The sequence below is a fragment of the Aquarana catesbeiana genome, linkage group LG08 (assembly GCF_042186555.1).
Source record: "Aquarana catesbeiana isolate 2022-GZ linkage group LG08, ASM4218655v1, whole genome shotgun sequence".
In the NCBI taxonomy this organism is placed as follows: domain Eukaryota; kingdom Metazoa; phylum Chordata; class Amphibia; order Anura; family Ranidae; genus Aquarana; species Aquarana catesbeiana.
In genome coordinates, this window is record NC_133331.1 from 207,583,490 (window position 1) to 207,602,076 (window position 18,587).

The 18,587-nt window shown below is 43.5% G+C and overlaps 1 protein-coding gene across 2 annotated transcripts in view; it reads left to right on the forward strand.

The window, feature by feature from the left end:
* The first annotated feature begins 539 nt into the window (after positions 1-539).
* LOC141106239 (mannose-binding protein C-like) overlaps positions 540-18,587 on the forward strand; it is a 188,021-nt gene continuing 169,973 nt past the window's right edge. For both annotated transcript variants that reach the window (XM_073596853.1, XM_073596854.1), the window contains exons 1-2: positions 540-696; positions 793-971. In XM_073596853.1, coding sequence (XP_073452954.1) covers positions 809-971 — 163 coding nt within the window. In that variant the 5' untranslated portion in view covers positions 540-696; positions 793-808. The remainder of the gene's footprint in view (positions 697-792; positions 972-18,587) is intronic.

Consider the following 18,587-nt stretch of genomic DNA (forward strand, 5'->3'; position numbering starts at 1 on the left):
CTATCGACCTTGTGCCAACTTTCTGGATAACCTCACAATCATGCTGTAGCCTTATAATTGCTGCAGTAAACTGGACAGCTACACAGTGCTCAACTAAACAAGGAATATGAAGCACTTCAGCAATACATTTTATCAGTTTTCCAACATTAGCAACCCAACCTAAGCAATGATTGGATCAGGAGCTTAAAAAAAAAAACAATTTTTCCTTGCATATCATTATGTTGGAAAAACACCACATGCCGTGGGAGAAATATGATGCATCAAGACTTTCCAGAACATGATAGAATGCCGTAGCTTTGGAAAGGGAGATATACCAGAACTTTTCAGATGTATTGAATTATTCTGCCTTAATACTTCGGTGTAACAAAATAAAACATGGGTGCCTATTTTTCTAATACTATTATAGGGAGGCCTATATAATAAGCACACCCCACTTTTTTCTTTATATATTTTTTTATCTACAGTAGTAGTAAACTTTCAGATTTTTACCAAAAGGGGAATGCATGAAAAACATGCATGTTCCAGATATAGACACTGACCTCTTTCACCAGGTACAAAGTTCCAGACAATCCAGAATAATCGATATCTTTGCAAATAAAATGAACACATGCCATAGAAATAGTTTGTTGTGATACGAGTTTGGTTGGGAGCAGATTCAGATAGTAAAGAAAACTGAATTACTACAACAATATCTAGGCAAGTATTATTTTATCACTTTAACTTCCATTTAACGAGTTGAACAATACATATATTTAATACATGAGGGCAACTGATGCTTTTATTTTGTCACAGATTGAACGTCTGAACTATGAATTATCTTACAAAGTGTCTATGCATCCTAGTTGTTGTGGCTGTTTTTTTTACCCTGGGACATTCAGAAACACCAGCCACTTGTTCTGTTGTACAAGGTCTTCCAGGTTTAAATGGTAGAGATGGAAGAGATGGGGCTATTGGACCAAAGGGTGATCCAGGTGAGATTCATTATTTTTTACATTAACTTTAATGTCAACATTTGTTTGAAATACCCATACCCATTTTTATATGTTCACAATAGTTATCTCCATGCAGCAGTGTTACTGTACATTGTCAGTCATTTGGCTGGCAGAAAATGAAATGCCTAATAAACATTTGTTAGCCCTTATGAACACAGTATAGAAATAGACAAGATAAATCATGCCACTGTTTAAAATGACTGCATAGGAAAGATATATAAATTTGTTTTACCAAGATGATACATATTTGCAGCTGAGGACAAACAATGTCTTCACAAGCCATAATGCTTATGTTAAGAGCTGTGCATTTCAATATTGCTTTTACCCCATGGAATCAAGAATCTTAAATGTGTGCCTGATTGTAATATACAGTGGATATAAAAAGTCTACACGCCCCTGTTAAAATGTCAGGTTTCTGTGATGTAAAAAAATGAGACAAAGATAAATAATTTCAGAACTTTTTCCACCTTTAATGTTACTTATAAACTGTACAACTCAGATGAACAACAAACTGAATTTTTTTAGGAGGAGGGAAATAAAAATAAAAAAATAATATATGGTTGCATAAGTGTGCACACCCTTAAACTAATACTTTGTTGAAGCACCTTTTGATTTTATTACAGCACTCAGTCTTTTTGGGTATGAGTCTATCAGCATGGCGCATCTTTACTTGCCACTATTTGCCCACTCTTCTCTGCCAAAACACTCCAAATCTGTCAGATTGCGAGGGCATCTCCTGTGCACAGCCCTCTTCAGATCACCCCACAGATTTTCAATCGGATTCAGGTCTGGGCTCTGGCTGGGCCATTCCAAAATGTTATTCTTCTTCTGGTGAAGCCATTCCTATGTTGATTTGGATGTATGTTTTGGGTCATTGTCATGCTGAAAGATGAAGTTCCTCTTCATGTTCAGCTTTCTGGCAGAAGCCTGGAGGTTTTGTGCCAACATTGACTTGTACTTGGAACTGTTCATAATTCCCTGAACCTTGACCAAGGCCCCTGTTTCAGCTGAAGAAAAACAGTTTCAAAGCATGATGCTGCCACCACCATGCTTCACAGTGGGTATGGTGTTCTTTGGCGATGTGCAGTGTTGTTTTTGCGCCAAACATATCTTTTGGAATTTTGGCTAAAAAGTTCAACCTTGGATTCATCAGACCATAACACATTTTCCCACATGCTTTTGGGAGACTTCAGATGTGTTTTTGCAAAATTTAGTCAGGCTTGGATGTTTTTATTTGTAAGAAAAGGCTTCCGTCTTGCCACACTACGGGTACGGGAGATTGTTGTCACATGTACCACACAGCCAGTACTTGTCAGATATTCTTGCAGCTTATTTAATGTTGCTGTAGGCCTCTTGGCAGCCTCCCTGACTAGTTTTCTTCTCGTCTTTTCATCAATTTTGGAGGGATGTCCAGTTCTTGATAATGTCACTGTTGTGCCATATTTTCTCCACTTGATGATGACTATTTTCACTGTGTTCCATTGTATATCTAATGTCTTGGAAATACTTACCGTATATACTTGAGTATAAGTCGTTCCGAGTGTAAGTCGAGGCCCTAATTTACCACAAAAAAATGGGAAAAACTTAGTGACTCGAGTATAAGATGAGGGTGAGAAATGCACAGCTACTGTAAGTGGAAAAGAGGGTCAACAATGCCCATTTGCAGCCTCACTGTGCCCATTTGCATGCCTCATTGTGCCTATTTGCAGCCATAGGTCCCCCGAACTTCAAACTCGGTAGTTAAGGGTTCCTAGATGCCCCCTAGCTGCAGCCAAAATTTGGGGTCTCTGAACCCAAATTGTCCCGAAATGACATTGCTGCAGATGGACACAGTTGACCGATTTTGGGGCCCCATATCTCGGGGCCACTTAGTGCTAGGAACCCCAAATGGTGTGCAAACTCAGTGGAACTAGCACCATAAAATATCCAAAGCTGAGGTTTCAAGTGTCCCCGAGATACAGGGCCCCAAAAATCGGTTCAGAAAATGTCAAGCACTTTTCTGCAGCAGAGAATGACATTTTCCAAACCGATTTTGGGGCCCCGTATCTCAGGGCCACTTAGCGCTAGGAACCCCAGCTTTGGTTCCACTGGGTTTGCACACCAAATTTGGGGTTCCTAGCACAAACTGGCCCTGAGATACGGGGCCCCAAATTCGGTTCGGAAAACGAAATTTTTTGCTGCAGAAAAGTGCTTGACTCGAGTATAAGTCGAGGGGGGCACTTTCAGCACAAAAAAATGTGCTGAAAAACTCGACTTATACTCGAGTATATACGGTATGTACCCTTCTCCTGACTGATGCTTTTTAACAATAAGATCCCTCTGATGCTTTGGAAGCTCTCTGCCGACCATGGCTTTTGCTGTAGGATGCAACTAAGAAAATGTCAGGAAAAACCTACTAGAACAGTTGAACTTTATTTGGGGTTAATCAGATGTACTTTAAATTAAGGCAGGTGTGTACTGACTATTTAACATGAGTTTGAATGTGATTGCTTAATTCTGAACACAGCTACATCCCCAGTTATAAGAGGGTGTGCACACTTATGCAACCATGTTATTTTAGTTTTTTATTTTTAACCCCCCCCCCCCCCCCCCCCCAAAATATTTCAGTTTAATTTTCAATTGAGTTGTACCGTTTATAGATCACATTAAAGGTGGAAAAAGTTCTGAATTGATTCATCTTTGTCTCATTTTTTTACATAACAGAAACCTGACCTTTTAACAGGGATGTGCAGACCTTTTATATCCATTGTATTTCTGGCAACCTCTACTACTAGCTGTGCATAATGTGGACAAGCTCTTGGTTCAGTGATATAGATACCTGATGCCCAACCTGCTGTCTTCTGACACTTACTGTTTGACATTTGGGGCCCCTGCAGACATTGTGTGTTCTTTAGACTGGCTTCTAGTAGTTAAATGGTTTTGTTAATTTTGCACATACTGTTTTACTTTTTTTCTATGTTGTCCACCTTTTTGTTTTTTTTGCTCTGATATCTTGGATCTTTCTGAGAAAAATATCACATGTCGTACAAGTAGTTTTTAAAAGGGCTGTAGGGAGCAAAAAGCCATAGGCATTGATTTTTAACCAGTTCCCGGCCAGATCACGCAGATATACTGTGGCAGAATGGCTCCCCTGGGCGAAATCCTGTACAGGTACATCCTTCCATTTTTCGGCCACCAGAGGGTGCGCGATGGCTGCACGGCGGGGGACCCGCATGATCGCCGCCGGCCACACACGATCACGTGCACGAGTGCCAGCACAGGGATTTGTGTGTGTAAACTAAGTAGGAAAAAGGAAAAAATGTCTCCTCTCCTAGTCAATCCTATCCCCATACAGTTAGAACACACTGAGGGAACACACAATTCACCCCTTGATCGGCCCCCAGTGTTAACCCCTTCCCACATCTGTGGTAGCAATTCAATTAGATGCACATTTTTTTTTTTTTGAATTTCGACAAATTCGTTAATTTGTAAATATCCGAATTAATAAAAACCTGTTTAGCAAATTTTCCTGAATATTCGTAATTTGAATATTTGAAAATTTGAAAATAACTAATAATAACTTAACTATTAAATTATAGGTATTGGAATTTCCTTTTCAAATTTGGCTGTTAGTGATCGTAACGAATAAAAATGTATCCAAAGTTACGAATTATCCGAAATAACGAATGCTGTTTCTAAACGAAGGGAACATAACTAATTAATAATTAATAACAATAATAAAAAACTTTTTATTATTATTATTTATTATTAATTCTGTTCCATTTGTTTAGTTGCGACATTCATTATTTCGGATAATTCGTAACTTCGGATAAATTCCTAATTATTATGTTCACTAACAGCCAAATTTGAAAGGTAATTACGATACCTATAATTTAATAGTTAGTAATGTCAGATTTTGTAATTTTTGGATTTTTGAATTTCTGAATTTCGGGATTTCTGAATGATCAAATTTACAAATTTTCTAATTTTTGAATTTACAAATTGCGATCATAACGAATGACTCTAAAAACGAAAAAAAAAAAAAAGACAATTGAAACGAAAACAAATTTATTTTTAGGCAGTGCACATGTCTAGGTAGAATGTCTGTAGTCTCTTACCATCTCTTGCAACTTGCCCATAGTCTTCGACTATCTCTTGTTGTATTTGTCCAATCTCTGACAGCTTTTTGTAGCATTCAATTCACCTAATATTACAGTATCTCACAAAAGTGAGCACACCCCTCACATTTTTGTAAATAATTATTATATCTTTTCATGTGACAACACTAAAGAAATGACATTTTGCTATAATGTACAGTAGTGAGTGTACAGCTTGTATAACCATGTCAATTTGCTGTCCCCTTAAAATAACTCACACAGCCATTAATGTCTAAACCGCTGGCAACAAAAGTGAGTACATTCCTAAGTAAAAATGTCCAAATTGGGCCCAAAATGTCAATGTTTTGTGTGGCCACCATTATTTTCTAGCACTGCCTTAACCCTCTTGTGCATGGAATCCACCAGAGCTTCACAGGTTGCCACTGGAGTCCTCTTCCACTCCTCCATGACAATATCACAGAGCTGGTGGATGTTAAAGACCTTGCACTCCTCCACCTTCGGTTTGAGGATGCTCCACAAATGCTCAATAGGGTTTAGGTCTGGAGACATGCTTGGCCAGTCCATCACTTTTACCCTCAGCTTCTTTAGCAAGACAGTGGTCGTCTTGGAGGTGTGTTTGGGGTCGTTATCATATTGGAATACTGCCCTGCGGCCCAGTCTCCGAAGGGAAGGGATCATGCTTCAGTATGTCACAGTACATGTTGGCATTCATGGTTCCCTCAATGAACTGCAGCTCCCCACTGCCGAAGCACTCATGCAGCCCCAGAACATGACACTCTCACCACCATGCTTGACTGTAGGCAAGACACACTTGTCTTTGTACTCCTTAGGGATGAGCCGAACACCCCCAGGTTGGTTCGCAACAGAACCTGCGAACGGACCGAAAGTTCGCACGAACTTTAGAACCCCATTAAAGTCTATGGGACTCGAACGTTTGAAATCAAAAGTGCTAATTTTAAAGACTAATATGCAAGTTATTGTCCTAAAAAGGGTTTGGGGACCCAGGTCATGCCCCAGGGGACATGTATCAATGCAAAAAAAAGTTTGAAAAATGGCCGTTTTTTCGGGAGCAGTGATTTTAATGATGCTTAAAGTGAAAAAAGAAAAAGTGAAATATTCCTTTAACCACTTCAGCCCCGGACCATTTGGCTGCCTAAAGACCAGAGGACTTTTTCCAATTTGGTACTGTGTCGCTTTAACTGCTAATTGCGCGGTCATGCAATGCTGTACCCAAACTAAATTTGCGTCCTTTTCTTCCCACAAATAGAGCTTTTTTTTTTATGGTAATTGATCACCTCTGCCGTTTTTTATTTTTTGTGCTATAAACGGAAAAAGACCGAAAATTTTGAAAAAAAAAATATATTTTCTACTGTTTGTTATAAAAAAAAATCCAATAAACTCAATTTTAGTCATACATTTAGGCCAAAATGTATTTGGCCACATACCTTTGGAAAAAAAAATGTCAATAAGCGTATATTTATTGGTTTGCGCAAAAGTTATAGCGTCTACAAACTAGGGTACATTTTCTGGAATTTACATAGCTTTTAGTTTATGACTGCCTATGTCATTTCTTGAGGTGCTAAAATGGCAGGGCAGTACAAACCCCCCCCAAATGACCCCATTTTGGAAATTAGACACCCCAAGGAAATTGCTGAGAGGCATGTTGAACCCATTGAATATTTATTTTTTTGTCCGAAGTGATTGAATAATGACAAAAAAAAAAAAAAAAAAAATTACAAAAAGTTGTCACTAAATGATATATTGCTCACACAGGCCATGGGCCTATGTGGAATTGCACCCCAAAATACATTCAGCTGCTTCTCCTGAGTACGGGGATACCACATGTGTGGGACTTTTTGGGAGCCTAGCCGCGTACGGGGCCCCGAAATCCAATCACTGCCTTCAGGATTTCTAAGGGCGTAAATTTTTGATTTACCTCCTCACTACCTATCACAGTTTTGAAGGCCATAAAATGCCCAGATGGCACAAACCCCCCCAAATGACCCCATTTTGGAAAGTAGACACCCCAAGCTATTTGCTGAGAGGCATGTTGAGTCCATGGAATATTTTATATTTTGACACAAGTTGTGGGAAAGTGACAATTTTTTTTTTTTTTTTTTGCACAAAGTTCTCACTAAATGATATATTGCTCAAACATGCCATGGGCATATGTGGAATTACACCCCAAAATATATTCTGCTGCTTCTCCTGAGTATGGGGATACCACATGTGTGAGACTTTTTGGGAGCCTAGCCGCGTACGGGGCCCCGAAAACCAATCACCGCCTTCAGGATTTCTAAGCGTGTAAATTTTTGATTTCACACTTCACTGCCTATCACAGTTTTGGAGGCCATGGAATGCCCAGGTGGCACAACCCCCCCCCCCCCAAATGACCCCATTTTGGAAAGTAGACACCCCAAGCTATTTGCTGAGAGGCATGGTGAGTATTTTGCAGCTCTCATTTGTTTTTGAAAATGAAGAAAGACAAGAAAAATGTTTTTTTTTTTTCTTTTTTCAATTTTCAAAAGTTTGTGACAAAAAGTGAGGTCTGCAAAATACTCACTATACCTCTCAGCAAATAGCTTGGGGTGTCTATTTTCCAAAATGGGGTCATTTGGGGGGTTTGTGCCATCTGGGCATTCCATGGCCTCCGAAACTGTGATAGGCAGTGAAGAGTGAAATCAAAAACTTACGCCCTTAGAAAGCCTGAAGGCGGTGCTTGGTTTTCGGGGTCCTGTACGCGGCTAGGCTCCCAAAAAGTCTCACACATGTGGTATCCCCGTACTCAGGAGAAGCAACAGAATTTATTATGGGGTGTAATTTCACATATTCCCATGGCATGTTTGAGCAATATATCATTTAGTGACAACTTTGTGCATAAAAAAAAAAAAATTTTGTCTTTTTCCCGCAACTTGTGTCACAATATAAAATATTCCATGGACTCGACATGCCTCTCAGCAAATAGCTTGGGGTATCTACTTTCCAAAATGGGGTCATTTGGGGGGGTTTTGAACTATCCTGGCATTTTATGCACAACATTTAGAAGCTTATGTCACACATCACCCACTCTTCTAACCACTTGAAGACAAAGCCCTTTCTGACACTTTTTGTTTACATGAAAAAATTATTTTTTTTTTGCAAGAAAATTACTTTGAACCCTCAAACATTATATATTTTTTTAAAGCAAATGCCCTACAGATTAAAATGGTGGGTGTTTTTTTTTTTTTCACACAGTATTTGCGCAGTGATTTTTCAAACGCATTATTTGGGGAAAAGACACACTTTTTTAAATTTTAATGCACTAAAACACACTATATTGCCCAAATGTTTGATGAAATAAAAAAGATGATCTTAGGCCGAGTACAGGGATACCAAACATGACATGCTTTAAAATTGCGCACAAACGTGCAGTGGCGACAAACTAAATACATTTTTAAAAGCCTTTACAGGTTACCACTTTATATTTACAGAGGAGGTCTACTGCTAAAATTACTGCCCTCGATCTGACGTTCGCAGTGATACCTCACATGCATGGTGCAATTGCTGTTTAGATTTGACGCCAGACCGACGCTTGCGTTCACCTTTGCGTGAGAGCAGGGGGGGACAGGGGTGATTTTTTTTTCTTTATTATTTTTTTGATTTTATATCTTATTTTTAAACTGTTCCTTTCATTTTTATGTTTTTTAATCATTTTTATTGTTATCTCAGGGAATGTAAATATCCCCTATGATAGCAATAGGTAGTGACAGGTACTCTTTTTTTGAAAAAATTGGGGTCTATTAGACCCTAGATCTCTCTTCTGCCCTCAAAGCATCTGACCACACCAAGATCGGTGTGATAAAATGCTTTCCCAATTTCCCAATGGCGCTGTTTACATCTGGCGAAATCTAAGTCATGAAATGCTTGTAGCTTCCGGTTTCTTAGGCCATAGAGATGTTTGGAGCCATTCTGGTCTCTGATCAGCTCTATGGTCAGCTGGCGGAATCACCGGCTGCATTCTCAGGTTCCCTGTTGGGACAGGAGAGCCAGAGAAAAACATGGAAGACGGTGGGGGGGGGGCATTCCCTCCCACTGCTTGTAAAAGCAGTCTAGAGGCTAATTAGCCGCTAGGATTGCTTTTACATGAAAGCCGACCGCTGGCTGAAAAGAATGATACCAAGATGATACCTAAACCTGCAGGCATCATTCTGGTATAACCACTCAAAGTCAAGCAACATACCAGTACGTTGCTGGTCCTTGTTGGGCATATATTGTAAACTTTATCATGCAGCCTGTGGGCTGAATGAAAAAAAGATATTGATGGGTGGGTATGCCCACCATTAGAATACCTCCCTTCATCCACCCACTTCTAATGATGGGCATACATGCACCGTTTATATATGCCGAAGCATAGGGGCATCCTCCCGCAAAAGGCAGGAGCAAATCGCTCCTCCACCCACTGCTGCCCCCACGCTTCGGCATATATGCTGAAGTATGTAACTGTGGTTGTGAAATCACCTCCGACAGCGCTGGAGTCACGGCTTTATATATCGTGGGAGCAAACGCTGTTGCTGTCAAGATAAATAAATCCACTCTGCAGCTGAATGGCGTACCTGAAAACAATAAAATGGTTACCAACAAAACACAGTAAACAGTAAAGTATAAAAAAATTGCATATCTGAAAAGCAAACATGGTAAAACATAATAACAATAAAACATTGCAGAATAGAATACAGTAAAAAAGAGCAGAACAATAGAGAGAGAATAGAGAGAGAACAATAAAACGACAACTATTTTTGGATTTTTTATTTTATTTTTTTTTGTGTTTTTATTTTTTTTATATTTTTTTATTTTATTTTTTTTTTTACACTTTTTTTAGAAACTTTAACTTTTGTAACTGGTACCAGGTTTGGGTCTCTCAAAATGCGATGGCATCTTGGGAGACCCTGTGAAAGTGTGTCCTAGTCTGTGCAGTGCTGTACCCTACGCTAATACTCAACTAGTGAATGGTAGCGTTCAAAACATTCACCAATGCATAGACCAGGATTGCCAGGACAGGAGGGACAATAAGACCGGGTGTCACGCCTAAATCCGCGCTTGCTACAGACACGACATCTTTTTTGGGGGGCTCGTTGGGTAGGGGTACTCGGGAGGGCATAAGGAAAATGCCTCTCATGCAGCCGGCTTACTGCATTTGGTTGGGGATGGTGAGGTGGAGCACCATCTGGAAACAGAAGGGCTCTGACGATCTCTTCCTGGAATTTAAGGAAGGATCCAGTCTGTCCTGAAGCTCTGTGTAGCACATGAGCGTTCAGAAAAGCCAATTGAAATAAATAAACAGACACTTTTTTGTACCAGCGTCTGGCCTTACGGGCAACTAGGTATGGCGCCAACAACTGGTCGTTGAGGTCCACCCCTCCCATATTTTGGTTATATTCGTGGACACAGAGGGGTTTCTCCACAACACCAGTCGCCGTAGTAATTTGGGCCGTCATGTCTGCATGAAGGGAGGTGAGAACGAAAACATTCTTCTTATCCCTCCACTTCATAGCGAGCAAGTTATTACACTTCAAGCAGGCTCTCTCCCCTAGCCTAAGACGGGAATCTACAAGCCGCTGGGGAAAGCCCCGGCGATTAGGTCGCACGGTGCCACATGCTCCAATCTGATGATCAAAAAGGTGACTAAAAAGTGGCACGCAGACAACTTGATGGGGAGTAAACAAGTCTGCAAAACGTTGGTTGAAGTGGTTTACGAGGAGCCGAATTTTGTAGAGCCGATCGTATCCAGGGTCTCCACGAGGACGACAGAGTTCATTGTCATTGAAGTGCATGAACCGCAAAATCTGCTCGTATCGTGCCCTGGCCATGGAAGCAGAGAACACGGGCATATGGTAAATTGGGTCAGTGGACCAATATGACCGCAACTTACTCTTTTTATTTATGCCCATGTTGAGGGAAAGGCCCAGAAAGAGCTTAAATTCAGAGACCGTAATTGGTCTCCAATCTTTGGCAAGGGATGACTGGGGATTAGTAGCGGCGATGTGTTGACCAGCGTATAAATTGCTTTGGTCCACAATAGATCTATAGAGATCTTCGGTGAAAAACAACGAATAAAAATCCAGTGGCGTAAAATCAACTGTTTCCACCTGAATTCCAGGTTGGCCAGTGAATGGGGGAAGTACGGGTGCTGCAGAAGTGGTGGGTTCCCAATTCGGATTGGCGAATGCAGCAGGAAGGGCACTATGGGCACGACGGGCCTGTCTTTGTCTTCTTGGTGGCAGCAGGACACTACTTGTGCTTGCCACCTCGCCAGCTTGAACTGCACTTATGGGACTCGCCACGTCACCAAGTGATACTGCAGTGCTGGATGTACGACCAGGGTGTACTAGGCCGCTGGTGCTTGCCAGTTCACCAGAGGGAATAGCGGCACCAGTACTTCTCTGCTCCATACGAGAGCCCTGCGGTTCTTGCACTTCAAGGACAGAAGAAGAAGATTGGGGTCTGGTACGCCTGACCTTGGCAGGGACCACAACTCCGTCGTCAGAGCTATCTGTCATGGAGCCGCTGTCCTCTACAGGATCGTATTCTGAGCCTGAATCTGACAGATGAGTGACTTCCTCTTATCTGTCATGCTCAGAAACGTGTATTATTATTATTATTCAGGATTTATATAGCGCCAACATCGCTTTACGCATCGCTTTACAATATAAAAGGGAGACAATACAGTTATAATACAATAAAATACAAGAGGATTAAGATGGCCCTGCTCAGAAGAGCTTACAATCTAATAGGGTGGGGCAGGTGGTACAAAAGGTTGTAACTGTGGGGAATGAGCTGGTGGAAGTGGTAGGAGATTAGTTGGAGACGTGATAGGCTTTCCTGAAGAGATGAGTTTTCAGGGATCGCCTGAAGGTAGCAAGAGTAGGGGATAGCCGGGTAGATGGAGGTAGCGAGTTCCAGAGGATGGGAGAGGCTCTGGAGAAATCCTGGAGATGAGCATGGGAGGAGGAGATGAGAGAGCTTGAAAGCAGGAGGTCTTGAGAGGAGCGTAGAGGTCGATTTGGATGATATTTGGAGACAAGATTAGTGATGTAGCTCGGGGCAGAGTTATGAATGGCTTTGTACATTGTGGTTAGTATTTTGAATTTAATTTGCTGGGTGATTGGGAGCCAGTGTAGGGATTAGAGTAGAGGGTTGGCAGACACTGAGCGGTTGGTAAGGTGGATAAGTCTGGCAGCAGCATTCATGATAGACTGAAGAGGGGATAGTCTATGGAGAGGCAGGCCAATGAGAAGGGAGTTGCAATAGTCAAGGCGAGAGATAACAAGGGAGTGAATGAGGAGCTTGGTGGTTTCATTTGTTAAAAAGGGGCGAATTTTAGAGATGTTACGGAGGTGAATTCTACAAACTTTTGACAACGATTGGATTTGAGGCTGAAATGACAAGTCAGAGTCTAGGATTACACCTAGTACCCTGGCGTGAGGGGAGGGACTGATGGTTGCATTGTTGATTTTGATGGAAAAGTCATGGAGGGGTGCACGGGCGGGAGGGAATATTAATAGCTCAGTTTTAGAGAGATTTAGTTTAAGGAAGTGGTGCGACATCCATGCTGATATGTCAGTTAGTAAGTTAGTAATGCGAGAGGAGACTGAAGGAGTGAGGTGAGGAGTAGACAGATAGATTTGGGTGTCATCAGCGTATAAGTGGTATTGGAAGCCGTGGGCAGTTATTAAGTGACCGAGGGAGGAGGTGTAGATAGAGAAGAGAAGGGGTCCAAGAACTGAGCCTTGGGGGACCCCCACAGAAAGGGGCAATGGAGAGGAGGAGACAGAGTTGTAGGTGACACTGAAGGAGCGCTGTGATAAGTAGGCAGAGAACCAGGATAGAGCAGAATCTCGGAGGCCAAGGGAATGTAGCTTATTGAGAAGGAGCGGGTGGTCAACAGTATCAAAGGCCGCAGAGAGGTCAAGTAGTAGGAGTATGGAGTACTGGCTGTTGGTTTTAGCAGTTAGTAAATCGTTAGTGAGTTTTAGTAAGGCAGTTTCCGTGGAGTGCTGCGAGCGAAAGCCAGACTGTAAGGGGTCAAGAAGGTTATTTTCATTGAGGTAGGAGCTAAGACGGTTGTAGACCAAGCGCTCTAGAAGTTTAGAGGTGAATGGGAGCAATGAGATGGGTCTTAAGTTGTTCAGGTCGGTAGGGTCCAGTGAGGGCTTTTTAAGAATGGGAGTGATCTGCGCATGTTTTAGAGGGGAGGTGAAGATGCCACTAGAGAGGGAGAGATTGAAGATGTGGGTGAGGGAGCATAGGATAGAAGAAGAGGGTGACCGTAGTAGTTGTGAGGGAACAGGATCCAAAGGACAATTGGTTAGGTGGGCATCCGAGAAAATTTTTGTAACCTCTTCAGTAGTAGCCAATTCAAAAGAAGAGAGTGTTGAATGTGCTGCTAGGCAAGGTATGTTGGGTGGGGAAGACGTACGCACAGTGGAGATGTCCTCACGAATTGCATCGATCTTGTCTTTGAAGTGATTGGCAATCTCTTGGGCAGTGAGTGAGTTAGTGGGTAGAGGGGGTGGTGGACGAAGCAGAGAGTTAAAGGTTGAGAAGAGCCGATGGGGACTGGATGACAAGGAATTAATAAGAGAGACAAAGTAGGCTTGTTTGGCAGCATGGAGGCATGAATTGTATTTTAGAAGGGCAGATTTATATGGGGTGAAGTCTTGCAGGCATTTGGTTTTACGCCACAGTCGTTCAAGAGCACGGCAATGTCTCTTGAGATTTTTAGTGTTGTCAGTTTGCCAGGGTTGTAACGGTCGGGGCCTGATTCTGCATGTGGTTAGAGGAGCAAGTGCATCTAGTGATGATGAGAGTGAACTGTTGTAGACAGAGGTGGCCAGGTCAGGACAGGACAGGGGAGAGATTATGTCATATAGGTGGTCAGTAGCAGAATAGAGAAGAGAAGGGTTAAAGTGGCGAAGGTTTCTACAAGTAATTGTTTGCTGCTTGGAGGGATGGGTGGTTGGAGGCAAGGATACAGTGAAAGTAATGAGGTTGTGATCAGATAGAGGAAAGGGGGTGTTGGTGAGGTTGCCAGGGTTGCAGAGATGGGAGAATACAAGGTCAAGGGTATTACCATTGGAGTGAGTGGAAGTATGTGTCCATTGGGTTAGGTCAAAAGATGAGGTTAAATCGAGAAGTTTAGCTGTAGTTGGGCTGTTAACATTGACAGGAATGTTAAAGTCACCTAGAATAATGGTGGGTATTTCAGAGGAGAGAAAGTAGGGTAGCCAGGCAGCAAAGTCATCAAGAAAGCGCAATACCGGTCCTGGAGGCCTATAAATTGCTGCAATCCTCAGCGAAATGGGAGAAAACAGACGAATACAGTGCATCTCGAAAGAAGAGAGGGATAGAGAGGGAGGGACAGGAAGGACTTGGAAGGTGCTTTGTGGGGATAGAAGGAAGCCAACTCCACCTCCTTTCTGTCTGTTGGGTCTGGGGGAGTGAGTCCAATGGAGACCACCATGGGAGAGGGCAGCAGGAGAAGCTGAGTCAAAATTTTGAAGCCAGGTTTCTGTTATGGCAAGTATGTTCAAGCCATGAGAGATGAAGAGGTCATGTACAGATGTTAGCTTGTTACAGATGGAGCGGGCGTTCCAAAGGGCGCATGAGATTGGTGGGCTGCTTTGAGGAAGCAGGGGGATAGAAATTAAACTGAGTGGATTGCGGTGGTTGCCAGAGGGGGAGGGGTATTGGATATGTGGCTTGCATTTGGAAAATGGCGGACCAGGATTAGGAGAAATGTCACCTGAGACTAGGAGAAGGAGGAGGGCGAGGAAGGCAAGGTGGGAGTGGGATGTGCATGAGCGCACGTTTCTAATGGCCCTGGTGTTTATGTCAGCATGTGGGTGCAGCAAATGCAGGAGATGATGGGTGCCATAGTAGGGAGAGGGTAGGAGTGAGGGTGATATGTGCATGCTGCAGGGAAGAGAGGAGGGGTAGAGTAAAGATAATTTGAGGATAGAAGACACCAATGTGAGAAGGAAGAGAATAAGGAGCATGTTAGTGGATAGAGAGTGGGAAACGAACCTAAAATAAAATAAACGTCAAAGCTGGTTTGCTTGTTTGTTGCAGAGTCGAGCAGAGTTCTTGTTGTTCATGCAGCTTTAGTTATCCTGCTTTCGTTAAACTGCGTCAGTGAAACTGCGCATCACTCGTGACTAGGGATGAGCTTCGAGTTCGAGTCGAACTCATGTTCGACTCGAACATTGGCTGTTCGCAAGTTCACCGAACAGCGAACAATTTGGGGTGTTCGCGGCAAATTCGAATGCCGCGGAACACCCTTTAAAAGTCTATGGGAGAAATCAAAAGTGCTAATTTTAAAGGCTAATATGCAAGTTATTGTCATAAAAAGTGTTTGGGGACCTGGGTCCTGCCCCAGGGGACATGGATCAATGCAAAAAAAAGTTTTAAAAACGGCCGTTTTTTCAGGAGCAGTGATTTTAATAATACTTAAAGTCAATCAATAAAAGTGTAATATCCCTTTAAATTTCGTACCTGGGGGGTGTCTATAGTGTGCCTGTAAAGGGGCGCATGTTTCCTGTGTTTAGAACAGTCTGACAGCAAAATGACATTTTGAAGGAAAAAACTCATTTAAAACTACCCGCGGCTATTGCATTGCCGACAATACACATAGAAGTTCATTGATAAAAACGGCATGGGAATTCCCCAAAGGGGAACCCCGAACCAAAATTAAAAAAAAAAAATGACGTGGGGGTCCCCCTAAATTCCATACCAGGCCCTTCAGGTCTGGTATGGATATTAAGGAGAACCCCGGCCAAAATTAAAAAAAAAAAAAAAATGACGTGGGGTTCCCCCTAAATTCCATACCAGACCCTTCAGGTCTGGTATGGATTTTAAGGGGAACCCCGCGCCAAAAAAAAAAAAAAAAAAACGGCGTGGGGTCCCCCCAAAAATCCATACCAGACCCTTATCCGAGCACGCAACCTGGCAGGCCGCAGGAAAAGAGGGGGGGACAAGAGTGCGGCCCCCCCTCCCTCCTGAACCGTACCAGGCCACATGCCCTCAACATTGGGAGGGTGCTTTGGGGTAGCCCCCCAAAACACCTTGTCCCCATGTTGATGAGGACAAGGGCCTCATCCCCACAACCCTGGCCGGTGGTTGTGGGGGTCTGCGGGCGGGGGGCTTATCGGAATCTGGAAGCCCCCTTTAACAAGGTGACCCCCAGATCCCGGCCCCCCCCTGTGTGAAATGGTAAGGGGGTACATAAGTACCCCTACCATTTCACGAAAAAAGTGTCAAAAATGTTAAAAATGACAAGAGACAGTTTTTGACAATTCCTTTATTTAAATGCTTCTTCTTTCTTCTATCTTGCTTCATCTTCTGGTTCTTCTGGCTCTTCTGGTTCTTCTGGTTCTTCCTCCGGCGTTCTCGTCCAGCATCTCCTCCGCGGCGTCTTCTGTCTTCTTCTCCTCGGGCCGCTCCGCACCCATGGCATGGGGGGGAGGCTCCCGCTCTTCTCTTCTTCTTCTCTTCTTCTCTTCTTCTCTTCTTCTCTTCTTCTCTTCTTCTCTTCTTCTCTTCTTCTCTTCTTCTCTTCTTCTCTTCTTCTCTTCTTCTCTTCTTCTTCATTTTCTTCTCCGGGCCGCTCCGCAATCCATGCTGGCATGGAGGGAGGCTCCCGCTGTGTGACGGCGCTCCTCGTCTGACAGTTCTTAAATAACGGGGGGGCGGGGCCACCCAGTGACCCCACCCCCCTCTGACGCACGGTGACTTGACGGGACTTCCCTGTGGCATTCCCCGTGACGTCACAGGGAAGTCCCGTCAAGTCACCGTGCGTCAGAGGGGGGCGGGGTCACCGGGTGGCCCCGCCCCCCCCCCGTTATTTAGGAACTGTCAGACGAGGAGCGCCGTCACACAGCGGGAGCCTCCCTCCATGCCAGCATGGATTGCGGAGCGGCCCGGAGAAGAAAATGAAGAAGAAGAGAAGAAGAGAAGAAAAGAAGAAAAGAAGAAAAGAAGAAGAGAAGAAGAGAAGAAGAGAAGAGCGGGAGCCTCCCCCCCATGCCATGGGTGCGGAGCGGCCCGAGGAGAAGAAGACAGAAGACGCCGCGGAGGAGATGCTGGACGAGAACGCCGGAGGAAGAACCAGAAGAACCAGAAGAGCCAGAAGAACCAGAAGATGAAGGAAGATAGAAGAAAGAAGAAGCATTTAAATAAAGGAATTGTCAAAAACTGTCTCTTGTCATTTTTAACATTTTTGACACTTTTTTCGTGAAATGGTAGGGGTACTTATGTACCCCCTTACCATTTCACACAGGGGGGGGCCAGGATCTGGGGGTCACCTTGTTAAAGGGGGCTTCCAGATTCCGATAAGCCCCCCGCCCGCAGACCCCCACAACCACCGGCCAGGGTTGTGGGGATGAGGCCCTTGTCCTCATCAACATGGGGACAAGGTGTTTTGGGGGGCTACCCCAAAGCACCCTCCCAATGTTGAGGGCATGTGGCCTGGTACGGTTCAGGAGGGAGGGGGGGCCGCACTCTCGTCCCCCCCTCTTTTCCTGCGGCCTGCCAGGTTGCGTGCTCGGATAAGGGTCTGGTATGGATTTTTGGGGGGACCCCACGCCGTTTTTTTTTTTTTTTTTGGCGCGGGGTTCCCCTTAAAATCCATACCAGACCTGAAGGGTCTGGTATGAAATTTAGGGGGAACCCCACGTCATTTTTTTTTTTAAATTTTGGCCGGGGTTCCCCTTAATATCCATACCAGACCTGAAGGGCCTGGTATGGAATTTAGGGGGACCCCCACGTCATTTTTTTTTTTTAATTTTGGTTCGGGGTTCCCCTTTGGGGAATTCCCATGCCGTTTTTATCAATGAACTTCTATGTGTATTGTCGGCAATGCAATAGCCGCGGGTAGTTTTAAATGAGTTTTTTCCTTCAAAATGTCATTTTGCTGTCAGACTGTTCTAAACACAGGAAACATGCGCCCCTTTACAGGCACACTATAGACACCCCCCAGGTACGAAATTTAAAGGGATATTACACTTTTATTGTTTGACTTTAAGCATTATTAAAATCACTGCTCCTGAAAAAACGGCCGTTTTTAAAACTTTTTTTTGCATTGATCCATGTCCCCTGGGGCAGGACCCAGGTCCCCAAACACTTTTTATGACAATAACTTGCATATAAGCCTTGAAAATTAGCACTTTTGATTATTCATGTTCGTGTCCCATAGACTTTAACGGTGTTCGCATGTTCGAACAAACTTTTTTCCTGTTCGCATGTTCTGGTGCGAACCGAACAGGGGGGTGTTCGGCTCATCCCTACTCGTGACAGAGCCATGATGTCTGCGCCTTGCCCCTGTTTGCGCCACCCCATAAGCTGCCATAAATTTATAGGGAGACTAAGCTGAGATGCATTTCTCAGTTGGTTATTATTGGGTCTGATGTGAGACACCTGAATATGGGGAGGAGATGGCCAGGGCCAGACCAGATACAGACACAGG